This window comes from Gopherus evgoodei, chromosome 5 (genome assembly GCF_007399415.2).
Source record: "Gopherus evgoodei ecotype Sinaloan lineage chromosome 5, rGopEvg1_v1.p, whole genome shotgun sequence".
Lineage (NCBI taxonomy): Eukaryota > Metazoa > Chordata > Testudines > Testudinidae > Gopherus > Gopherus evgoodei.
The window spans coordinates 109,491,967-109,518,894 of record NC_044326.1 but is presented as its reverse complement, the minus strand read 5'-3'; the positions used below and the strand labels follow the sequence as shown (position 1 = coordinate 109,518,894).

At 39.1% G+C, this 26,928-nt stretch overlaps 1 protein-coding gene across 2 annotated transcripts in view; it reads left to right on the top strand.

Annotated features, from left to right (window-relative positions):
* The window catches only part of PPP3CA (protein phosphatase 3 catalytic subunit alpha), a 334,558-nt gene that overhangs the window by 288,538 nt on the left and 19,092 nt on the right, over positions 1-26,928 (top strand). For both annotated transcript variants that reach the window (XM_030564446.1, XM_030564445.1), the window contains exons 8-10: positions 74-168; positions 13,400-13,525; positions 16,281-16,355. In XM_030564446.1, the coding sequence (XP_030420306.1) occupies positions 74-168; positions 13,400-13,525; positions 16,281-16,355 (296 nt within the window). The remainder of the gene's footprint in view (positions 1-73; positions 169-13,399; positions 13,526-16,280; positions 16,356-26,928) is intronic.

The following is a 26,928-nucleotide window of genomic DNA, read 5'->3' as shown; positions in this document are numbered from 1 at the left end:
CATGTTGTACGCTTAGAGCACTGTACAAATGATTAATAGTACTATTAATAATATAACCTGTCATTTCCTTTAGGTATCGTATGTACAGGAAAAGCCAAACAACAGGCTTCCCGTCATTAATTACAATTTTTTCAGCACCAAACTATCTAGATGTATACAATAACAAAGGTAGGAGAACTCTCTTCCTTCTGTTGATGCACAGTAATAGCATTATCTCTTTACGCAAGCGTTTTATGCAGTTTCCCATTTTTTGATTCTTTGTGTTGACTCTTTGTCCTTTTATTGGTTCATGCCTGTTTACTTTGTTACGCAATATAAATTTAATGAGATGTGTACCAATCAGATGTGTATGTATATATACAGATAGCTACATACTTGTATGTTTCTGGCTTATATGTCCTTGGATACTTTTGTATTTTGAGTGTCGGTTGTTAAATAAAATTTTATTTGGGGAATTAAATTGGCAATAATTCTAATAACCGAAGGAAGCACTTTGTAAAATCTATGGTTGAGATTTTCTAAGCCCTCTGCTTCTTTTTAAAATAAGCCATCTGGCCTTTGTTACTTGTAAGATTAATGGGCGAAATATAGAAAAGTCTCAGTCCTAATATAATGTAGGTTCTTATAGAGCTCATGGTATCTGAGCACCCTATTTCATGTTTTGTTTTGTTTTGTTAATCATTTTTATGTATAGTGCAAAGAGAGGAAAATATACAAAAACAAACTAGCCACTCTGTGAAGACTCAACACAACTTAAATACAAGTGGATGCAGCTAACATTAAGTTACTACAACAGTCACTACAGCACTTACAGTGACTGTAAGTTCCCCTAATGAGTTGCGAAAAAAAGCTGTTCTAAATCAGAGCATTCCAATAACTCTTACTGCTAAATCCAATATACACAGCAGGATATCTTCACTTTCTGCTACTCCAGTTGGAATAAAACTAGTATGCTTTGGTAGGTGAACAGAGTGACCAGACAGCAAATGTGAAAAATCAGGACGGGGGTGGGGGGGTAAGAGCTATATAAGAAAAAGACCCACAAATCGGTTCTGTCCCTATAAAATCAAGACATCTGGTCACCCTTTAGGTGAAAGAAAATATGGGGACTGTAAAGACCTCCATAATTACTTTTTCCTTACCATGTTAATGAGGAGAGTTTCGTTATAGACTACCGTTTTCATGGTCCCTACCTATTAACCCATCACAAGGTATTTAGCTTTCCTAAGGGGACAGATGGAGTTTTCAGTCCTTGCCTACAGATAAAGAAAGTATTTGGTATAAAATGTGCAAAAGAAAAGAGACTTCAGCATTAGCATGATTTTAATAGGTTATTGTATAAAACTTCTAAGCACTTTAAAAAGCTATTATGCAAATGCTTTACTATATGTGAGGGAAGAAATTGGTTCACTGCTAGAAGCTAGATTTAGCATATTTTGGCATAATACAAATGCATGTTAACGTTCAAAAAAAAAAATTATCAAAGGTACACTACCACCAACATCAAAGCCTTGCTACCAGTAGCTATTTATGCAGAAAGTAAAGAATGTAGGAACTGTACTTAAGCAAATATATTTTGAGTCCTAGCAACACAGATCAGCACAAGAGACTTAGGAATTGAAAGTGCAGTAAAGACAAATGTAAGGCAGTTTTGCAGCATCAACAGGTCAGGGCAAAGAAAAGCGTTATTTGTGGGGGAGAGATTTCTGATCAAGCATATACCAGTAGTTGCCCTTAGCGGGTCCATAGTAATAAAGTAGGTTGGACCAGCATTTCAGATTTGCTTGTAATTATGTTTTTTAAAGTGTTAGTATTAGGAGTATGGGGGTTGATAGTACAGGCTTTTGTCATTATGGCAAGCATTGACACACAAGAACAATGATAAAATAGACCTCAGCATCTGATTTTTAAATCCCCAAATGTCAGGGGATGAACAGAGGAATGCCTCTCTATCAAATCAGTATCAGAAATGAGTCATTTTACTTGTTCCATGATTCCTAGGTATGACAGACTACAGATTAGATAAGATTACCCAGTATTCAGAAGCCTTTCTGATAAAGAACCATTATGTGCAGCTACTACTGTTGCAAATTTTGATTATCTACAACTGCTGTTGAGATTCAGGTGCTCAGTTCCTCTCCCTATTTGGTCCAAATGAGCTAAAGTCAAATTAACAATGGATTAAGATCTTCTCCAATATGCCAGAGAATCACTCTTTTTAATTAATTTAAGGCTGAGCCTAAATATCGTTTGAATGAATTTTTGTCAAAATTTCTTGCAAGGAAAAAAAACACCACTTTCTCCTGAGATTGAGATGATTGGGTAAGGCATTCCAAGTGTGCTATAGAAACTTTTACACACTGCATTGCTTGGGCACTTCAGTCTTGACTGCAATCTGCTGCTGACTTAGTCCAGGGAAAGAAAATGCCATGATTCTGAATGTTATGGTTTGGGATATTCTTTGTAGACTGTAGCTTGATTTGCAACAGATCCATCCATTAATAATATAGTGATTCTGACTGGCCAATTTCAGTGGAGGTGAGAGAAGACTTAGTAAAGTCTTCCTACAGAGCTGCAACTAGTGACTTACCAGCATGTGAGCTCAGGTTCAGAAACTGCATGTACCAAGACTGCATGAGGGAATGTCTGGTCCACGTCAGAGGAGATTGGGATCTGAGGAAGCATTATGCCATTTTTCTCTTAGAGTAGGTCATGTTGACAGAGGACACTTTCTGAATTACAAGCCTTAGTCCTTGCCCAAATTCACAGCATGTAATCTCTAAGTAAAGACGGTCAATTTATTTGAAGAGCTTCAGAAAATTCTAATTTGCTTCTGAGCTGTAATGAGTTAGAAATTGCCCTTAAAACTTCAGATTTTGAATCACAAGAATTTTTTCAGGCGCCTCTGGCTTATACATTACAAACTACAGTAAAAGCTTTGTTATTTGGCATGTTGGGGGAATGTGAGGTGCCAGTAAGTCAAGAGTTTCGGTTAACTGAGAGAGAGTTTGGGTGCAGGAGGGGACTCAGGGCTAGGGTTTGGGGAGCAGGAGGGGGTGTGGGGCATGGGCTCTGGGAGAGAGTTTGGATGTGGGAGGGGGCTTGGGGCAGGAGGTTGGGGTATGGGAAGGGTTTTGGGGTGCCGGATCGGGGCAATGCTCACCTCGGGCAGCTCCTCACAAGCAGCAACATGTCCCTGCTGCTCCTAGGTAGAGGCGTGGCTAGACAGCTTTGTGTGCTGCCTCTTCCCGCAGGTGCTGCCCCCGCAGCTTCCATTGAGCACAGTTCCTGGCCAGTGGGAGCTGCAGAACCAGTGCTCGGGGTTGGGGCAGCACACTGAGCCCCCCTGTGACCGTTCCTCCACCTGGGAGCAGCAGGGACATATCACTGTTTGCAGGGAGCCAGGTAGGGAGCCTGCTGGCCCCACGCCAACTAGACTATAAACCGAACTTTAAATGAAGATCGGAAATGCCAGTTTATAGAGCTTTCTGGTTGATAAAAGCAGCAAAGAGTCCTGTGGCACCTTATAGACTAACAGACATTTTGGAGCATGAGCTTTCGTGGGTGAATACCCACTTCATCGGATACATGTAGTGGAAATTTCCAGGGGCAGGTATATATATGCAAGCAAGCTAGAGATAACAAGGTTAGTTCAATCAGGGAGGATGAGGCCCTGTTCTAGCAGTTGAGGTGTGAAAACCAAGATAGGAGAAACTGGTTCTGTAGTTGGCAAGCCATTCACAGTCTTTGTTTAATCCTGAGCTGATCGTGTCAAATTTGCAGGTGAACTGAAGCTCAGCAGTTTCTCTTTGAAGTCTGGTCCTGAAGTTTTTTTGCTGCATGATGGCCACCTTAAGGTCTGCTATTGTGTGGCCAGTGAGGTTGAAGTGTTCTCCTACAGGTTTTTGTATATTGTGATTCCTAATATCTGATTTGTGTCCATTTATCCTTTTCCGTAGAGACTGTCCAGTTTGGCCAATGTACATAGCAGAGGGGCATTGCTGGCATATGATTGCGTATATTACATTGGTGAACGTGCAGGTGTATTAACCGATGATGGTGTGGCTGATCTGATTAGGTCCTGTGATGGTGTCGCTAGTGTAGATATGTGGGCAGAGTTGGCATTGAGGTTTGTTGCATGGATTAGTTCCTGAGCTAGAGGTACTATGGTGCGGTGTGCAGTTACTGGTGAGAATGTGTTTCAGGTTGGCAGCTTGTCTGTGGGCGAGGTCTGGCCTGCCACTCAAGGCCTATGAAAGTGTGGGATCATTGTCCAGGATGGGTTATAGATCCCTGATGATGCGTTGGAGGGGTTTTAGCTGGGGAATGTATGTGATGGCCAGTTGAGTCCTGTTGTTTTCTTTCTTGGGTTTGTCTTGCAGTAGGAGGCTTCTGGGTACACGTCTGGCTCTGTTGATCTGTTTCCTTATTTCCTCATGCGGGTGTTGTAGTTTTGAGAATGCTTGGTGGAGATTTTGTAGGTGTTGGTCTCTGTCTAAGGGGTTAGAGCAGTTAGAGGTTTTCACACCTCAGCTGCTAGAACAGGGCCTCATCCTCCCTGATTGAACTAACCTCGTTATCTCTAGCTTGCTTGCATATATATACTTGCCCCTGGAAATTTCCACTACATGCATCCAACGAAGTGGGTATTCACCCACGAAAGCTCATGCTCCAAAACGTCTGTTAGTCTATAAGGTGCCACAGGACTCTTTGCTGCTTTTACAGATCCAGACTAACACGGCTACCCCTCTGATACTGGTTGATAAAGTGCCGGATAACAGCTTTTATTGTAATAAAAAGTCAGAAATTTGCACATAGTTTTGACTTGCACCCGCACCTGCACATAAAATGGTATGTGTGGTTTGTTATATGTAGCTTGTAGATTAATACAGTAAGATTTTGAGGAAACTAAAAAGATTGATCAGCAGACTAGAAGTGATGATCAGATGTATTTTAATCTTTCTAATGAGTGAATGTGATGGGGCGCTGTGGTATCAAGAAAGGGTAGGTTGGAAGGTTTGCAATCTCAGAAGTTACACCAACATAAAACAGTAGTAATGCAGCGATGAAACAAGCCCTAGTTACTTAAAAAGATAAAACTCTCAGTGATACAGGTTGAGGGAAATATGTTGCCCTACATTTTTCTATCTCCTGCTTCTTTGTCAACACAGCTGCAGATGTTGAATTCTTTAAGGTTTTTGAGGTGCCAGAAATTATGATGAGAAACATGATAGAAAAAAAAATTAAACTTTTTAGTGAATTATATGGTGCTCTTTAGTGCATTCTGTAGCTCTCTGCAGATAAAGAAAAATGTTCTGATAGGAAATACTGGTACATTCATGTTTTTCCAATGAATGACCCTTGTTTGATAAGAAATGCAGATCCCCAAGTGCAAGAAAATAATCTTTACCTGATTGTGGTATTTTAAATATGATGGTTTTATGAGGCCTTGAGGAAAACGTATGTTGAAACAAAAAGCTCCAGATTGCATGGGTGAGTGCAGCCGTGTCTGTGAATCGCAGTGAGCCCGTCACGATCTGTTATTCCTGAGTCCACACGCAGAAGCCAAGCTAAGATTTTATCAAATGAGGCACTTAACAGTACTGCTGTACTATATAACAACTTTTCTGAAGAGTCATGCCTATTTTTGAACAATGTTGAAATTCCTTATGGAAACAGTATATGGAGGCTAAAAAATACAGTATTTGTTGATCAGTAGCCCATGTACAGTATGTAAGTTATTACAGTATTTTTCACTTTTGTTTTTTACATTTGTTTAGGACATCAGGATGTACAGTAGTGCTATTTTTGCTGGGACAATGGATACAGAAATGGGAAATTGTTCAGTACTCAGTAGTAGTCAATCATTTCTGTTTGTCAATAGATTTATATTTTAGTGTCTGACTGTCACTTTTAAAAATGGAGGGTTTTTTGGCTGAATTAATAATTTAACTAGCTATCTGAAGGCAAATGCTCATCTTGGAGGGTTGGTTTGTTTGTTTGTTTGTTTTAAGATTACATCTTATAACACTGATATATCCACTGGGGAGTTGGAACATTTTGACAAGAACAACAGGATATGTCTTCCTAAACCCTTTGAAGTCCACAGTGTGTTGCTAATACAAAAAATCAGATCAGGAGAGAGAAACAGATTATGCAAGGGGATCTACAGTACTATAAAAAGCAAGAAAGCAGCCTCTACATTGATTATTTGTGAAACATTCATTAATGCCCTAGAAAAAGGGGTAAATAGCGTGTTTATGAAATTCACAGAAGACAGCAAAAAGAGGTGTTGTGGACACCAACTGAGATAGATAAGTAATCCAAAGGGATATAGAAAGACAATAACAAAATTAGTTTCACCTTGGAAAAGTGCCCAGTAGCACATCTCAGAACAGAGATACTTGGGAAATAGTACCATAAGGGACAGAGGAATGATGTAATAATCTGATTTGTTTATCATCTTTGTTTTATCATATCGAACCTATCAGTTTTCTCTGGCATTCCTCACTGTGCTTATATAAAAGACCACTTGTTATCATAGCAACAAAGATGATAAAAAATGATTAGGGTATAATTGTCAGTGTAGGCATGTTCACTGCAAGTGACTTATTTGATCTACTGATCAAAGTCCCAAGAACCGGGAATTTGGTTATTTCTTTGGGAGAAATTATTCTATGATTTAAATAGAACTTACTGTTAGGGAAGGTTTTCATGGTATGTTCAACCTAAATTTTTCCTTTTTATATTTCATCTTGTTACTGTAGTCATAACCTTGTGTACCACATTAAATATTTCCTTTCCCTTTGTTACTATTTCCACCCCCCAGTATTTTTACCACCCCTTTTCCCCAGCCTGTCCTCTCATGCATGAAATGTAGTCACTAGTTAGCCAATCTGTTATACTATAGGGGAGCACAACTCGTGGTTCCATTGTTAAAGTTGAGCTTTTCACTTTAAAGCAGGGATTCCAGTGCTTTGTTTTGTATATGGAATGCAGTATATCCTCTCCAAAATCACAAAACTTATTCTCTGAGCTCAGAATGAATTTTCTGATCATTTACAAGCAGGGTTGATTGATTAGTTAATAAAAATTAATTTCAAGATGATTCCATTAAGAAATTTAGCACCCAATGTCAGACCACTTTTTTCCTGAATGATCTTAGTGTACGAATTACACAGATGCTTCAGATGTCCTTTATAGCAACACTCACGGAAACCCTGCATAGGATACATCTGAAGACTTCTTTTACAATTAATGATAATTTTTTCTCACTATTCATAACTGAAAGTTTCTCCTTTACAGAGGCTGAAGAATCATGCTCCATTACAGAGATTTCCGCTGAGAAATGGCTTATTTCAAAATGATTGCCATTCCTGATTGTTGTCAGTGGGACCAAGGTTATAGATTGCCCCCAATTAGATGACTGTCTCAATTTCACCACCAGTTTCCTATTGTTCTAAAGGGCACTGAGGCCATAAGATACTGTCTTCACTCTCCTAGGAAATACTAGGAAGCAGTGACCGTTTTGTAAGAGTGACACAAGGGAGAAAAGAGAAAATCTAGTATATATTTAAAAATCATTTAAATCTAATCTGGGGCCACACACTCTAAAATGTCTTAATCTTATCTATATGGTTATTGCAAGATGTTGCTACCCAGCAGGGTTACCTGGATGTCCTGACTCTGCATTTCTATATCTTAATATTGTGTGAATTTAAGGGTAACCTTAACTCTGAATTTCTTGGGTTTATAACTCTTGATTTTGGAATAATTGCTACATCCCTGCCATGTTTGTTACAATAAATGTACTGTACTTGCAACCTTAACTCCCATTTTAAGAGTTTAACTCTTTGAATCTTTCCTCATAAATCAATACCTCAGGTTACCTGATGAATTTTCTTGCTCTTTTGTGGAGCTGTGTTTTTTCAAGTTGACTCTCATTTTGTTCACTTTGCCCTTTATAACTTCTCTACATTTCTTTCCCCTCACAAGTGGTCAGAGTTCCTCCCTGTTCAGGATCCACAAATCCAGTCCCTTTAGTATTCCTGACCCCCTCTTTCATATCCTAAATGGAGCTGTTTACTGCCCATGTACATTACACCAACTCTTGCAGCATGTTACTAGACATTGTCCTCAATTACACCCTAGACAACCTACCGAGATACCTCTCCTTAACTCAAATCATTGCTGTTTTATCTTTGCTCTTTGCTTACTGAGCTGCCAGTCATCAGCCCACACTGGCAATGTTAATATGTTCAAATCAATACAAATTAATTTTGTGAGAGATTATATCAAATGCTTTACTAAAATCAAGATATAATTCCTTTCATCCAGTAATTGTTGGTCTTTCAAAAAAAAAAAAAAAAAAAAAAGGTACTCAAGTCTGATTGCCAAGAGTTATTCTTCATGGGTGAAATCCTGCCGTCATTGAAGTTATTGGAAAGTTATAATTCCTTTCATCCAGTAATTGTTGGTCTTTCAAAAAAAAAAAAAAAGGTACTCAAGTCTGATTGCCAAGAATTATTCTTCATGGGTGAAATCCTGCCTTTTTATGGATCGTGTTTTTCTTATCCGTTTAACCAAAAAGTCCAAAAATAATGAAAAAATCCCTGCCAGTGACTAAAATTCTGTCTTCATAAAACAGAATTAAAGTTTTGAGGGGAGTACCTGTAATATATTTTACATTATTAGCAGCTGATGTCTCACAAATTACCAATGTTAGTAATCAGTATTACAATTTGCAATTCCACATAGTTAGATTATATAAGATGTTATAAAATATTGGTTCCTAAATCTCCTTGTTCCTTCGGATAGTGATTGCTAAAATCATATTAGAATTCATATGGCTATTAATAAAACCATAAGTTTCTTGCTCTGGTTTTTTATCATAGATCTTAAAACTGCAACTGGCTTCTTGGTGTCATAGTGCTTTTATTGGTCCTGATCCAGGAGTGAATGTATCAAGTGCCAGAACTTTGGACCAGTGTGATTTCCACTTAGTGACATCACTGATGTTCAAGAGATTCAATTTCCTCTTCTGTCTTGATTGTTTTATAATTGAAGGAATGCATCCTATGGCTCCCTTTTTTTTTTTCCACCCCAGTGATCAGATACCCTGCAAACTAGTGCTCATGAAAAATTCCAAAGATAAATGTTATTCCAGGACAGTTGGGTCACCTGCAACAGCTAAGGTTCTCGCTGCTTTTGGCACCGAGTGTATTGGAGGAATGAGGGAGATAGAATCTCTCCTGATACAGTAACTCCTCACTTAATGTTGTAGTTATGTTCCTGAAAAATGCAACTTTAAGCAAATCCAATTTCCCCATAAGAATTTATGTAAATAGAGGGGGTTAGGTTCAAGGGAAATTTTTTTTCACCCAACAAAAGACTATATTATATATACATACACAGTATACCTTTTAAACAAACAATTTAATGCTGTACACAGCGATGATGATTGTGAAGCTTGGTTGAGGTGGTGAAGTCAGAGGGTAGAAGAGGGTGGGATATTTCCCAGGGAATGCCTTACTGCTAAATGATGAACTAGCACTCAGCTGAACCCTCAAGGGTTAACTCATTATTATTAGTGTAGCCTCACGCTCTACAAGACAGCACGAATGGAGGGAGGGGAGACAGCAGGGCAGACAGAGAGAGACACACCATGTGAGAGCGAGAGAGAGATGCGCACTGCCCCTTTAAGTAGGCTGACCCCACTCTAAGTACACTGCTTTGTTAAGTAGATCAGCAAGTTGAGACTGCAGCTGCTCCTAGGAAGTTCCCTCCGTCTTGAGCCCTGTCATGTTGTCTGCCCCCCCCCCATAGAGATAGGGTAAGTGGGTTGCAGGAGCAGAGGGGAGGGGGACCCCTGACATTAGTCCCCTCCTCCCCCCACTCCACACAGCAAGCAGGAGGCTTCCAGGAGCAGCTCCAAGGCAGAGGGCAGGAGCAGCACATGACAGTGCGAGGAGGGACAGCTGAACTGCGTGGCAATTGATGGTCTGCTGAGCAGCTGCTGCACAGGGAACTTAGGGGAGCGGGGAGCTGATGGGGGTCTGCCAGTCCACCCTGGTTCCAAGCCCCCACCAGCTAGCTCCAATGGACTGCTCTTCCTGCAAGCAGTGGACAAAGCAGGCGGCTGCCAAACGACGTTATAAGGGAGCAATGCACAACTTTAAACGAGCATGTTCTCTAATTGATCAGCAACGAAACAACGTTAACCAGGACAACTTTAAGTGAGGAGTTACTGTACTCTGAAATTACAGAAACATCTGAACTAACAACAAGGAGCTTCTTCATTGGTTCAGAAGCTCTCCCTTCCATTAGGGAAGTACCATTAGAGCTATGGAGGAGAAGCTAAATATCTCATTTCAAGAAACAAAATACCAGGGCGGGGAGAAGAGAACCTCTAGGTTTAAAAAGGTCAGGTAAACTGGTAATGTTGCCGGGAAGTGTGGTGTTCTTGACGCAGCTGCGATTTTGCTCCTCCCTAAAGCACTGCAAACTACCATCTTCTAAACTGTAGTCTGAGTTATAGGAATAAACCAGCTCTTCCTGTGATTACATTATAAGTCATCTTGCTTGGTTGCGCAACACAAAAAACTAATGATGTTCTCTACCACATTTGGAAATTAAAAACTTTTAAAATTACAAATTCAGAAAAGTCTGTGTGGCACTTTAAAACTACTGTGCAGTATTTTTTTCTTTTGTAAATATGATGTTACATAAGGGAATTTTTCTACTTTATTTTATGTGTCTGTTGTACAGTGTGTTTCTCCTTTGCTGGCCAGGTGATTTATAGGGAACTTCAATACCCTATGAATAGGAGGAAAAGTTTGAAATGAAGTCTCAATTGTTATTTTAAAGCTAATTTATATGGATGTGCAGTTCAAATAGATACATTATTAATATGGTGTAAGTGAGAGTAGCATTTAGAAGATCTGAGAATCAATTATTAATTTTCTTCACTTTTTAAAAATAATACTAAAAAGCATTCATATTTTGGCTGATGTTTCGCCTACTGCCCTGTTAATGAATATGGGGCATTTCTAGAGACTTCTTCCCAAAGTTAATTGTAAAAATTCTTTTTTTAACTTTCTCAATTTTTAAACATTTCCTTAATGAATGGAAAAAAGAAAAGTGGGGGAGGGAAACCAGCTAAACTCAGTAAAATGATTATTTGTGAGCATTAGTGCACTAAATATATCTTCAAATAATTAAATACACCTTTTTCATTTGGCTTCCAAACAGCCTTGATTCATTCTTGCTGCACAGCCAGTAATGAAATACATGCTTTTCCACATACGAAGAGAATGACTCTTGATCTCCTTTTGGTGACCTCAGGCAAAATATGAAGAATGCTTATTGAAAGGACTGACATTAGCTGTCCCATTTCTGTTGCAGTCAGACAAGCAGTGCTTAGCCACCTCCTTTTACTGGAAAGCAGAGTAGCCAATTGTGTGACTATAGAATGCCCAAGAGTCAAACATGATTTGTTAAACAAAAATTGTCTGATTAGGCAAGGAGATTGCATAAATTATGTCAGCCACCTTCTATACCCTGAAAAATTATGCTCCAGAATGTCCTGGACCACCCAGGTACCATGATGGTTGGCACAAAATGGAGGGATTGAGAAAGAGAAGGGTTCTTTTTAATACATCTGAAGGTCACATAGCCCCTTGTTCACAGTGTGGATTTAAGATTTTTTCTTCAAGGAAATAAAGATAGAATGTATTAAAGCAGCAATACCATATCTGCTTTATATAGACCAGGTGTGGGAAAGAAGTGAACGAGAGGGGGGCATTATTTCTCACTTGCATACAGTATTTTGACAAATGTAATCTTAAACATTATTGACATATAATATAGTCATCAGGTCTTATGCAAATATTGACGTTAGTGGTATGTCTACATTGCAGCTAGGAACACACCTCTCAGCCTGGATGGACGGGTACTAGAGGAGCTCGAGCTAGCATGCTAGAAATAGCAGTGTAGATGATGTGGCTTAAGCTCTCCTGATCCCCCTAGGCATGAGATTCCAACCAAGCCACAACATCCACACTGCTGCTTTTAGCATGCTAACTCAAACTCTGCCAATATGAGTTTGTCTACCCATGCTGGGAGGCCTATTCTCAGCTGCTGCATAGACATACTTGAAGGCCTCGTCCACACTTGGAGTGGCATGTAGGATACATGCCACAGCAAGAGACACGCTGCGTATCGTGGCATTGAAAGGCTCGGGCAGTAGGGAGGCAGTGAGGAAAGGCTCTGGCAGTGGGGAGTTGCTGGAGTCTCCTCCTGTTGCCTCTCCCCTGCCAGAACCTTTCCCGACAGACAGAATCTTTCACTGCAGTGGGGAAAGGCTCCAGCAGAGGGAAACGGGCACTGCTAAAAATAGCAGTGTACACAAGGGAGGCATTGCTCAGACATGTAGAGAGCCATATAGGATATATACAGTAGGATTCTGGTGTGTCTGTACTCTACTTGCCTAAGCGTACCTCACCATCTGCTCTATTTATACTCATGCTAGTGGGGCATGCAGTGTCTATAATCTACATGCCACCATAAATGTAGACTTACCTTAAGTTAACACTGGCTACTGGAACAATGTTGCCCACTATGAACAAAGTTCACCACTAAAGACTTAGCTGGTTTTCAGGCAAATTGAAATTAATTCATACAAAGGTAGATTTATTTCCCACACAACTACCAGTGTACAGTATAGTGTCACTGGATTAGTAATTGTTTGCTGACATTGTACTTATGCCGTTGAATTGACATCACATATACCAAAGAAGTGGATTGCTGTTAGCAGAACAGACTGAAATGATGTGATCTTAACCACTTTAACCCCAAGCAGTAAGCATCATAAACAGGATTACATTCAGAACTAATGCTTAAATACTGGTGCATAATATACGAGTAAAGTTTATCTAAAAGGTCTTTTAGTTGTCTTTTAAAGGCACACTGGTCCCTTTTTCTTTATAAATTCAATTTTAAGTGACCTTTATTTAAAAAAAATATATAAATACACAATCAGAACGGACGTGTCACAGCATCACCATTGTGATGAATGGTGATTCCAGTATGTAGTATCTTAGTCCCATATTGAATAAATATTTCATCTGGGTTCTCCTCTAAACTTCATTGTTTAGGGCTTGTGTGTCATTGTGTTATGCTAATAATAACTAAGTTATTTTATACTGGCCATATCAAAGATAACTTCCTTCCACAAGCACAGAAATATTTAGCTTTTATATTTCAGAAATATCGATAATAATTTCTTTTGTTTGATATTCTGTAGCACATTTATAGAATTCAAGTTCTATTGCTGTTTTTGACCTCTGGTGGGGATTGTCACACATGCAGTTAATGTTTCTTTTTCTTTCCTTCCTCTTAGCTGCGGTATTGAAGTATGAGAACAATGTTATGAATATAAGGCAGTTCAACTGTTCCCCTCACCCATACTGGCTTCCAAATTTCATGGATGTGTTCACTTGGTCCTTGCCATTTGTTGGAGAGAAAGGTTGGTAACTTGCTGTGCTCGTGGAAGCCACAATGTGAAGTGGGATTGGAGGTTAGGGTTACCAAAGCACCACTACCATTAGCAGTTCCACTGGGCTGGGTTGCATGGCTGTAAATAACTTGGAGGTGGATCTAAGAGGATAGGTTTTTTGAGGATGTAGTGAAGAGGCTACATCTGAAGTAACGCTTCAGGGAGTGCAGCCTTGACCATTCCCACATTCTGCATCTCTTATGATTTTTGTTTTTTTCAGAGCAGAGTAATAACAGCTGTGCCATGATCAGAGTGCTCTGGAAATAGGTTTCCATTTCAGTTGGAGATAAGTCATGGATTCACTTTAATTTATTTAATGAACTCTTTGGGCATTGTGATATTGCCATTTGCTGGTTAGAGAAGACCACACCAGCTGTGTCACTGTTATATATACTTCACCAGCTGGCCTCTAACCTGCTGATGCAGTCATGCATTTCTCCCTTGAGCAGTACATTCAGATCATGTCACATTGGTACCCACTGTGCTCTTCTTTCACTTGGTTTTCTGCGGGGGTGGAGAATCCCTGAAATATGACATCTCACTAAGCTGTTCCAGCCCTGAAACGGCCATTAGTTTTGTGCCTTACCATACTACAGAAATATCATTGTTGGACAATGACATAGGCGCTTTGTGACCACTGTAAGCTGTGACTGGCAAGTACACAACTGGAGGCGAGACCACTTTGGTCCAAAACATGAAGCATGAGTATTTAAAACCCAACAGTTCGGCTGACTTAAAACTAGAGAGCTATGAAACTTGCTTTGATCCTTGCAATATGATACAATATGTAGCTGCAACAGCAGTTACTGCCAGAAAGTTAAAATGAACTCTTACAAGCTGCTTGGAATAGTACAATTTTGTCTTAATAGGCAACTGAAAATGCAGCCTGCTGTGGCTTTACTTACAGTCATGATCAGCTCAGTTTTCAGTTATTCATTTATACTCTAAACAATGGCTCTTTGAAAGAGTGGTTGAGGTAAAGCCAATAGTGGGATGCCCAAGGCCAGTGTGAGCAAGTCAGGCCATACTGAGGGTAGGGTGTGCTAGCAAAGCATTTGTTGTCTCCATGCGTGTTTCCACTGATAGAGGAAGTTCTGGGGTTCTTGCTGATGTGTCTTTTTCAGGCTTTTTAAAAGACAGTAAAATGAATTCATTTTGTTAAGCCATAAATATGGCCAATCCCAGTTTTCAGGCAAATCATGCTTTCTGGCTCACATGTTAGACCTTTGTTGCATATTCTGCAGGTGGTCCCCCAGAAAACTCCTACAGACCGTAAAGAACTATTTGGGGTGGGAATGCAGAACATATAGTAAAGATCAACACTGAGCATCTGATCACGGGATTTCTCCTTGTGTTCCTGTTTTCTCTCCCCTATTTTCCATGTCCCACTCCGTGCTCAAGTCCTCAGTGATACTTCTGGTACTTTGACTGAAAATCCAAAATGGTTATTAGAGGAATCTAGCAAAATAAAGCTGTTAAACATATGGTTTTGTGCTCTCACTAGGGTTTTTTTTTTATTTCTTTAATAGATTTTTTTTCTCTCAAAGGCCAACCAAGGTAGAAAGCTGAATATGTTACACAGTGTTAGTTACACCAGTCCCTGTCACTGTGGAAGTGTTTCCACTAATACTTCAAGTGAAAAAGATAAATGCCTAACTAATTTATGAACAGTAGAGTTCTGTTCATCTTTTGACTGGGTCAAACCACTGTGGCTATCACAGAAGAGAATTTTTAGTAACCACTCGATTTGAAATTAAATCTCCAACCTTTATAGCTAGTGCAAGTCCAGGCATGCCTGGTAGCACTTTTAATGATGCTTAATACATGTAGATGTAGTGGAGTTTTTCACTTATCTATCTGCTAATGATTTGACATTTTTACTTAGTAACCCAGTCTTTTCTAGAATTCTAAATACCATCTCCTGGCATGAGTTTTGGCTGTTTTTGCACTGTACACCCTCTGATCTGTCTTTTACTACCACTGGGTCTGAAATGGGCTAAGAGTGGTTTAGGAACAGCTTGAAGCAGACTGCTTGGAGTGCAAGTTACAAAATAAAGAAATTAAAAATATTGCTTTTTCAGCAATAATTAAATATCTACAGTAAGTCCTGACCCTAGAGATACCGTCAATTTACATTAGCCATAGAACATTGTTTTATTAAAATAAAATAAATATTAAAAAACATTAATATGAACAGGATCATTTTCATGATCTATTTTATCTTACTTATCAGTACGGATATCTTAGCTGCTTATAAAACTTCCAGGTCTGGGAATCCCAAACTACAGCATTTTATCCAGTGCATTTTACCCTAGACCAGTCTAATTTTATTGTCCAACCTGAGTGAAAAGACAAAACTAAAACTTCATGACCAGGGAAAAGTAAATCAGGATTTTAAAATTATTTTGTTTTGTTATAATCTAGGTTGCTGCTAGTGACTCATAGAGAACATGCTTTTTTTTTTTTTAAATATAAGAGTTGTGTTATTGCAGTGTGCCTTTAAATTTGACCGTTTTTACTAGGAAACCATATCAACAACCCCTTTATTAACCACATGAGATCTTCGGACCCAAGTTTATATTACTACAAATGTGCAAACAGTTTAAAAATTGGATGAGGTGCTATTTGTTTGCTTATATTCATTAACACTACTACGCTACAGCCTGCTCTCAGACTGATGAGGAAAACTCACCATTCATGTTTCTCATTTATTTTTCCTCTCCAGTGACAGAGATGCTGGTAAATGTGCTGAACATCTGCTCAGATGATGAATTAGGGTCAGAGGAAGATGGTTTTGATGGTAAGAGCTTTCTGCCCTCCACTGAGATTGTTTGTTTGTTTTTTGCTTTGAATTTATTTGTAAGTCTCAGTTACTAACATTAGGGATAGTGTCCTGGTTTTCTGGATCTCATTTAAGTTCTTTCACACTGCTGAAAGCAACAGTTCGTGCTGGACATCAATAGATTTGCATTATGCATGGTTTGGAGAGAATTTATTAAACTCTCCCCTTTGCCCACTTCCCACTCAAGCCAAAAGGGAAAGAAAATGTTGCTTGTCCTAGTTTTAAAGAAAGAAATTAATACTTTGACTCCTTTCATGAAAACCAAGTTCTGCTTAATATAAGGGGCCAGGTAGTGCTATTGATTTTTAAGCAGAGCCTCCCCTATTATTCCAATGGGGAGTTTTATTTAGAATCAATGGCCTATATGGTCCAGAGTGGCTTTCTGATGCTTCTGGAATGCTAGATACTGCAGATTTGGGAGAATGGTACCCAGAAGTGAAGAAAACTCTCCTTTGGATCCTTGAATCATTAGAAAACAATTTGAACACAGTCACTAGCTTAGAAAGGTTGTTAATTGCAAACACAGATATAAAAGGGACATGTTGCTGACTCATTCTTTCTGAACAGAAAAGGAAAATCTCCATTAGTGCTCCATAGAATTGATACTATACGATGATGAGTGACCTCCGATCCCATTGACTACATTGTAAAAGGCACTCAGTGTCTTTGGGATTTGGTCCCATGGAAGTAAATTCATTTATTCTATTATCCAGTGTTTCCTGTTAGAACTAGTGCATGGTAAGTGAATACTCACATTATATTTATAATCCTGTAGAGCAGTCTTTGTCTGCAAGCAAACCTGTACTGTACTTCTTTTTATCTTCAAACTAGTTCTCCATGGTTCCTTGATCTCTTTAAAAAAAAAAACACTTAGGCACTAAAAAGAGAGAGAGGGAAACATTAAAACTTGAGAGAGAGAAAATCAGAACACAAAGCATGAAAAATATCACTACAGAACATATACTAAAAGGAATTTGGTAATAGGTTTGTGGAGAAGAGAAAAAAGAGAGGAGGGGTGAAAAGTGTATCAATAAGTAAGGCTTGAGACAAACATTTTATGAATTTAACCGTTCTCAGTTAAAATGGCATCTTTTAAAAAGCCTCTGTTTTTCTTATATGAAGAGAATATGCCATTGACTTTTACAATTCACAGACTGCAAAGGAAGGGGGAAATAATTAGTTTGTTTCCCTTCTTTTCTGAACGTTGTTTTGCCGCTGAAGCCAGTGGAAATTCCACTGGTGGAACAGCCACACAATTGGGACTTCAATAGTTCTCCTTGAGGATCAGGCAGAGAGAATGCTTCAGTTTAACTGGTAATCAGTGCAGAGAAGAAACACCTGTTTGACTATTTTACTTGATATTTTTCACTTGTGAAATGTAAATAGCCAGCTATTTTGCAGTTAAAACAGTGTGTGATAACGTATGAAGACCTACAGATCTACCAGATATAAATATAGTAGTGGGAGAGCCATGTTCTTGTAGGTCCCGGTTCAGAAAAGCACATAAGCACATATATAGGTCCCATTGACTTGGGCACCAAAGACAAAACCTTTCAGGGTGGGATTTTCAAAAACACTTAGCATTGGCCTAACTCTGCTTCTGTCAAGTCAATGGTCCAATTCCAACTGACTTTAACGAGACCACAGATAGACCAACGCTGGGAGCTTTTGAAAATTTCAGCCTATATGTTTAAAAGCATCTATGCAAAAGTTACTTCTTAGCAGAAGGAGACCAAGATGATGGCCACAAGTAAAGTGGAGAGACTTCATAGGCCTTTCAATGCAAGTATGTTTGTGACCTAAAATTCTACCATGCTTATAAAATGAATTCACTGTAGAAGTAAAAATGCTCTGTGTTCACTGTTTCTTGTACATTACTTGGTGTTTGAGTAGGAATGGGAGGCATCTGTTTTGCAGAGATGTATCATGCCAGCCTTCCCGTTTTAAGCTATTTCATTGCAGTATTGGTGTCTAAGCAGGGAGAGCAAGCCAAAAGACTTTCAGTTTGCAGATGTGTACGCTAAATTATTTTCTGCATTCATATTAGGTTTCCAAATAGGAGCAATTAAATACTTCCCACTTCTATAGGTTTTTAAGTTATTGTCTAAATCTAATGAGGATTATTCTTTCTGTCTTTCTTTCTATTGCCATAGTCCCTCTGAGCCCCAGAAATATTAGAATAATTCTATCCCTATCAAATACTATGTCATACCCAATAAATTCACAGGAAGAAGGTATAGATGAGACTAAAACACAGGTTAGCTCATGTCTGTTTGACGTTGTTATCCATTCAGAGTTGTAAAATGCAAACTATGGCCCTGATCGTGCAATCTGCTCCGCTTGGGTATACCCTTATGCCTGTGCAAAGCCCCAATGAAGGCACTGGAGTTTTTTGTAGGGATAGGGAGTTTGCCTGTGTGGAGTTGCTTGCAGGATCAGGGCTTAAGTGTGCATTTGTATGGGGTTTGTTTATTTATTTGGTTAGTTAGTTAGTTATGCATTCTGAATGATTTCTACATTCATGCATTGTGACCTGTCTTTAAATCTGAAATATCTTGAGTTCCATCACTAGGAAAGGCTGTACCCTAGCTTTTAGGGCAATCTGAGGGGTATTTTCCTTTCATTTGTGTCCTTGGTGTAAACTGATTATGATTTTAGCCCTTTGTGACTACACTTTTGTAGGGTCTTAGCATTCATTCCCTTATTATGTGTCTGAATATGTTCTGTTTGTTCCTTCCTTCATCTACCATTCAGCCTCCTAAAAAAATTGAATTGTACTCGGAAAAGAATGCCTGATAGCTAAAATAATACATGAATTTTGGTTTATGGAATAGTTTTCTTTAACATGACTACTTCAGAATTCTTTTACACCATCTGTAGTTTCCAGAGCCTACTACTGCCATATTTCCAGGGCTTCATGCTGATTTTGTTCCTCTCTATTTGATCTGCACAAGCACTATCCCTGGTTCCCACATAATTGACGTGAGAGCCACAGAGGCTATGCAGCGTTTTTCTTTGCATTTCCTCGTTGACTTTCATTATCTGCATTGAGAGCCAAAAGCACTGAGCAGGAGGAAGGAGAATAATCTATCATAATATGTGAGCTCTCAGCATCCACTAGCTCTCCTTTCTTACCATCTACCCCTCTACCTTTCCCACATCACCAGCCCCTTCCAAAATTAAAGCACCAAACCCACCCAACTTGACTGCATGCTGTTCTTGTGAATCAACAACAGTGACCTGGGTCATGCATGTTCCAGTCTGCCATCAGAGTATGTTGATGTGAAATAGCACACAGTAAATGTCATTTGCTTTAAGGAGATGTTTATCCGGTCCTGATCCTCATTCACTATAGGCAGTGTCTGTTAATGGTGCGGGGGAGGGGCTTGTCTGTCTAACATTTTTTATACCCTTTCAAAATGCTTGTGTTCCATTGGCTGGTTACATTGGCTTTTTATTTTTGTCTGCTTTAAAGAGACAGAAAAGTTATCTATAATATAATATAGCAAACTTGGATAATTTTCCCTTGCTGTCCTATTTTTCCCCTTCTTTCCTGCTTGTCATGATAGTTGGTATGTAACCTGTTACATCAAAGAATGTCTTGGGTGAATGCTAACTAATGTGTTGTATGGTTTGCACATCATACATATCACCTAGCAACGGGAGTACTTCTGACTAGCCAACATACATCCAGAGTACCATCGTATTTTAATTAGCAGCATTTCTGGCCTAACACATTTGATTGAAATAATTAAAAACCTTATGAGCTACTAATTAAAGTGATGCAGTAATATAATAGACAACTTGACACAAACCTACTGCTTGCTTTGTGCGCTGCACTCTCATGATCTGTCACAAAGAGGTTTCTTAATTACCTGGCTTAATTTTCATGTCACAAAGCACCTTCAATGTTGTAGCTCAGGTTTAAAACCCTGCCACTGAAAAAGCAGCAGTCATAATTTTAAGTGCTGCATTTAGTCACCAGTTGGGAGCTGTGGGGCTTGGTGAATAAAGCAGTATGCTTCAAGACTAAACTGAGTTAAGTGAAATACGTTTTGGTGATCTAACTTTCATTCCACTGTGGACAGTAATCTGTGAAGCTTTCCCAGTAGACACTGATCAATACAGTGATTGTTATTTGGGGGCAGACTCAGAAGTGAGCTGACATGGAGACTGAATTTCCTTTAGGAGAAGCCACTGTCTTATATCACAGCTAAACCTATTATTAGTAAGACAGTGTCTATTACTAGCTGCGTATATAGTAGTCTCAGCGTCACAAGTCAATCAGTCCCTTAATTGTAACAAAGGACAATTTTTTCCCCATAAAACCAAATGAGAAAAAAAATAGATATTGCATAATAATCTCCTTGGGTAAGTGGGAAAGGAGAATTTTTATGTATTTGTTTTCATTTCTGGAAGAATACTCATTGGAGGAATACTGAGATTTTCACACCTCTTCCTGACCACGTTGATGCTATCCCTATGGGACTATTTAGCAGTGGCGTGTGTAGAGAGCAGTTCCTAACCTTTGTAACAAATGAGTGCTCCAGTGGAAACTTTTTGCCTGGACCCTGATGGCTGCAACTAAATTGCATTAAAAATGAGCTGTTTTTTATTTAAAAAAAAAAAATTTGCATCCATAATATTTGCTTCTATTTGATTACTATAAATTGCTTAGTGTGAAATCCTCCGGTCTGATCATACTGGGAAATGCATAAATGAGGCATGCATCATTGACTTTGGTGAAGGTAGCACAGGCACATCTCCCATGCTGATCAAAGCCGATGGCTCACGAGGGTGATATCAGCTTTGCTTTCACCCTGAAATTTCAGAAACAGGGCAGCTGGTGACTCATATTTTAATACTCCCTGAACTGCCTTTAGCATTTGTGCTGTGCATGCATTTCTAATATAGATTGGAGGTATCTCCTCTCAGTAGTTGGGGAGAAGAGACCTCAGCACTGTGTACAGTATTACTGGGATGGTTTATGTGGCTTTCCCAGAAGTGGCATCTCCAACTTATTCAGCCTGATGAGAAGATCAAATCAGCAGGTGCATTATAAGAGGATTTAAAAAGTGACTATTGCATGTATGGGTGGCAGGGTCAAAATTTAGGATTAATTTCTCATTGTCTAGATGCATTTTAGTTCACTGCAAAATTTACTAACATTAAGTTCAGATTAAGCTGAACAGTATTTCTTTTCTTCTCATCATTAAGTTATGTTTCTTCCTTTTTGGCTATTCCCTACGTAATTTGTTTCTTTTCTGTTTTTCAGACTTTACATAAATATTGCTTTTCCGTTGATGTTGTCAAATGTTCTTTATTATTATTTTTTTCATTCTCCAAACTTCACTGATCTGTTTCTTCCCCCTCCCCCTGGAATTTCATAAGAAGATCCTATTTATGCACAGAAGAAAGGTATTAAATTAGTTAGAAGGGCTTACATTTAATTAATTTTTGTATTATTTTCCTAGTGCTAAGTACAGTTTTAAATTATTGAGATTTTCTATAACACTATGAAAGGCTTAACTGTTTTTTCCCCAATCAATAGCATTATTCATCCATTTAGCCCTGCACTCACAGAATATTCTAAGAGACTATACTGATATTTCCTTGCACTGCTTCTAAGCCTGAAGGTATAAATCACATATGCAGGCAAAGTAAAATATTAGAAGTGTCAAACAAGCTGCCTATGCAGATTGCTGTTCACTATACTGGGAACAATAGCTGCTTAAAAATAATATTCAAAATGTTTGTTTGAATTAAAAAAAAACAGATTTTAACTTTGGCTGTGTTCCTGTCCCCCTTTATGCAAATACTCTAGCAACTTAATTTTCTGGCAGGAATGTCTAAAGAAAAGTACATTTTAAGTGATATTAGAGAACGTATGTAAAGGGTGAAATTCACCTCTGCAGATGGCCAACTTGCAGCCTATGAACCATTTAATTCCCACTTAAGCATGGATTTAAGTCCATCTGAAGTAACACAGGTTTTGGTGTGTCCCTTATTACAAGGGTGAAGTTGGAACTCATAAACCAAAATATTTACACCGGAAACTTGATTCTAAGAGTTGTTTTTATACTCAGGGAATCGAAATAATACCATGTGACCTATGTGTCCAATCAAAATTAACAAAACAGTCTCAAGTTGTGACTATTCTATACTCAAAACTTCTCTTGAATAAGCTACAGACATGAGTTATTCACAGAAGGTATTTGGCAAATAACTTTGAATGGCAAATAAATATTCGAAAACATATATTACTTGTAGACAATTTGCAAACAGAAAAAAGATACATTTAAAAACTATTTGCTTGCCTTTACCATTCATTAGAAGGTGCGACTGAGTCAGAAACTTCTCATAATTAATATTTTTAACATTATATTATGTGTGCGCTATCAAAATGTCTTTATTTTACTCTGAGCCTATTATCTGGTATGGTTAAGTACAGGTTATACTTATTTTTATTTTTATAGATAAGATTATTTCTTGTTTTTTCTAGTTCTGAAAAGTAGTTGTTTTGTAAATTGAATTTTAAACAGTGATTGAAGAAATAAATGTACTTGTAACACAAAAGAAAAGGGATACTCTCAGCTGATTAGAGGTCTAAACAGAGTAGATGGAGGCTGCTTCTTAAAAAAGATAAAAAGAGAAAGAAAAAGGAATAAAAACTGTCTTTCATGTGAATTCAATTCTAGTTGAAGAAAACTGAGATCACACAGTAGTTCAGGTAGAAATAAGCCCTTGTAATTCCTGAAGAAGAGAAATTGACTACTGTTAAATTGTCATTTAAATCTTCCATTTAACTCTTTCTAATATTAGGTGGTCCTTGTTTCATGGTGATGACTTGTAACTCACATTTCCTTATTGTTTAGAATGATTCATTAACACTTAAGAGAGCAAAAGGTAGTCTTTTATTGGAAAGACTGTTCTAAAACATTTGTCTTCATTTTACATTTTAAGGTACAGACTTGTGATTTCAGGACAGGTCAAATAGTTACTCTGTTTTATTAAAAATACCTGTAAATAATGGGTAACAGTTTAATAGATGTCCCAAAACAGTAAAAGGCAAAATTTTCATGACTGATGATGAGGCTCAGGAGCTGTACATATAAGCACTCCTGTGCTTGTTCATACAGTTACAACACTTGAGCACACAAATGGTGGTAACCGAACACATGTATTTGGTTGGGTGCATAACTTACACATGTATTTTCCCGAATGGCTGTGAAATTATATGCACCAATCAGAATGATGTTTTGTGTGTGTGGAGCCCATTCCCACATTTTGAAAATGTGCAGTATTTGGGGTAAAAGGTTAATTTCCACTTACTGAATGACATGTTGCTGTGTCAGTCACACTGAGTTTTCCTGTTACTACATAGTACAGTTCTTGAGGTCATGCAATTTTCTTTAATGAAGGATGAAAGAGTTGGGCTTATTTCTGGTTCTGAAAGCTTTGAGCTATTGTTCATAGGAGCACAGAAAATAAAATAGACTAGCACAAATATGGGGAAAAATTGTAGACTCTTGTCACAATTTCTGACACCTCTAAATAACAGCCCTGCCACCTACACATCTGCTTAATACTAGTGAGTACCATCTTATAAAACTTTGTGTTTTCAGTGGTGCTCTTAGTCCATCCTGAGTTTAGCTGCAATTGAGAAATTGACAGTAGCTTATTAAACAAAATAGGTAACTGAGCTGGGTTGTATAACAACTGCATTGCCATCAACTGAAATGTGTGGAAAACTCACAAATTGAGAGAATTATCTCACTGCAGGCTCTGTGAAGTGCTCAGCAAATCTGTGTGGTTTTATCAGAATTCTCCAGTTCTCTGTTGCAGTGTTTCCCAAACTTGGGACACTGCTTGTGCAGCAAAAGCCCCTGGCGGGCCAGGCGGGTTTGTTTACCTGCCACATCTGCAGGTCCGGCCGATTGTGGCTCCCACTGGCCGTGGTTCGCTGCTCCAGACCAGTGGGAGCTGCTGGAAGCTATGCGGGCCGAGGGACATACTGGCTGCCAGTTCCAGTAACTCCCATTGGCCTGGAGCAGTGAACCACGGCCACTGGGTGCCGCGATTGTCCGGATCTGTGGATGCCGCAGGTAAACAAACTGGCCCAACCCGCCAGGGACTTTCCCTACACAAGCGGCATCCCAAGTTTGGGAAATGCTGCTCTATAGGATACTTATAACTACACAGGGGAGAGTGTGAAATCCTGGTCTTAATGGGAGTTTTGTCATTGACTTCAGGATTTCACCCTGAATGCTTTTAGCTGAAGTCACTGTATATGCTCCAAATGTAGAGAAGCAAGATACATGTTAGGGACTAGGGATGCATTGCTAGGGAAGCCTAGGGAAGCCACTAGGCTTTGATCTATCATACCCGTTGCCACAGTATCTGAGCACCTTACTCATCTACAAGTGATTGCAAGAAGTTCTCTGTATCTGTTTGCCTTCTCCCAGCTAACTGCATTATTTCCTCCCCTCACCACCACTGTTCTAGCATCTGTGAAGGAAATAGTTGGGTGGTTAAAGCATTCATAGGTATTTCATTAATTTAATGTGAATTGTAAATAGAAATTTTCATTTAATTTTCCTATTGAATTCTGGGACTTGAAAGATCTGCATTTATGGAGTATTTTTCTTTTTGCATTTGGAGCTTGGACAGCTGAGACTTCGGTTTACATAGACGTTGTCTGTTTCTTGGACATTTCAGCAAGTTCCATTTTTCTTTCACTCAGAGCTCTATAGGAGTGCACTCCTAAGGTGGTGGTGATCGTTTGAAGATCTGTTACTTTTTTATAATGTGGGACTTTTATAAACTGGAGGTGATTATTTTTAAGATATCAGAATTTTGTTCGCCTGACTCAGGTGGTTATTTTCCTTGGAAGTGCATACAGTATTTGTGTTTTGTGGTAATGCTGAATTGTAACTAATTCAGTGTGCAGACTTCCATAAATAATGTCACTAATTAATGTAGCGTAAAGGTTGACTACATTGGCTCATGTCAGTCCAGAATGTCAAATGCACCTGTGCATAAGCCTCTAAAAATCTGGAACTATACAGATAAGATAATGTCCCATGGGACCACACTGCTACTGCCGCACAACTTTAACCCTGCCCTCTTCCATCAGCAATAGGCACCCTCTGACAAAATCTGGCATTTTCTGTGTTGGGCAGTGTTATTCTGTGTTGTATTCAACAACATTATTCCTCTCCATACTTTCCTACTGATGCTTACTGTGTTAGCTGTAGCTGGATTGATCCAGAAATAAGTTGCAGCAGGTTGCCAGAGCTATGAGAAAAGGTGCAGCTACAGCTAGAGGAACTGAGGATCCATTTTTCTCAGTAATGATGTGCTGGAAGCCAAAGTAGATGGTCACAATGGTCCCTCTTTGGTCTAAAATCTAACAATAAATAAAAGAGTGATCAAAATGTCTGTGGAGTTTTAAGGCTATTAGAGTGCCTGCCGCAGTCTCCTCCAGAAACTGACGTTCCACTAGGTAGGTAAAGACGACATGGGACTACGAGTGTTTCATCTCACTTCTGTCCTGACATATTGTCAGTGCTCAGCAGAACCGTTCTTCTACAATGAAATTCACACAGTGCCATGCGCCCTATCTTCCCTCTGCTGCGCAATTGCCGTGAAGATTTCTAGCTGTCTGGTAGTACACATGACACTGTGCCAAAGGCTCAGTCCGGACTTTCCAAAGGCAATCCCTAAGACAAAGATGAATAGGTGTTAGCACCAGGCAATTCTTTGGTGGTTTGATTGGACCAGGCAAAGTGGTTGAAAGTAAGTTGTACTGAATCTTGATCTTTATCCTAGTCAAGACATGGCCTGAGAGTTTTCCCCACACTATGTCTGTATATGTTTCACACTGTCCTCCAAATGTTTGGGATGGGTATAGTTATATGATCTCCAGCAGGGACTCATTGGGCCATTGCTGAAAGGGGGACAGAATGCTGTGTGAGTATGCTGATAAAGGAAATGTTGCCTTAATCCTGTATCTCCCTGTTTTGGAGATTTGTTGTTTTTATCTTAACTACTTCATGAGGTCATCAGACTTCTAAGTGTAGGTGCACTCCGCTTCTGGAACCGTACATGGCATTGGTGGTCAGCCTCTGTTTTAATGATGTTTTAGGTCAGTGAATTTCCCTTGTCTTTTGAGGAAGTAGTGGTGGTGTCGGGGACTTAACCAAGTGGCATCTGTATGTGGGGGACAGAAGGGAGAAGGTCTTCCTGGGAACACCTCACCACTATTCAGCTAGTAGTTCTGTCCTCCTGGCTCTGCCATGTCTCTACTAGAGCTGGAGGGGTCATGTGGAGGGGAGGGAAGGTGGTAACCAAAGAGCTGTAGAGTACATCTGCCAGGTGGAGAGATCATGGAAGACAGGAGGGTAGCCCTAGACTTCTTAATTTACTTCATGGGCTAGCGTAGGGGGACAGGAATTTACACAACTCACTGCAACATAGCTGTGAATTGCTCCATTCATCTCAATACATGCTCGCTTCCCCTATCTTCAAA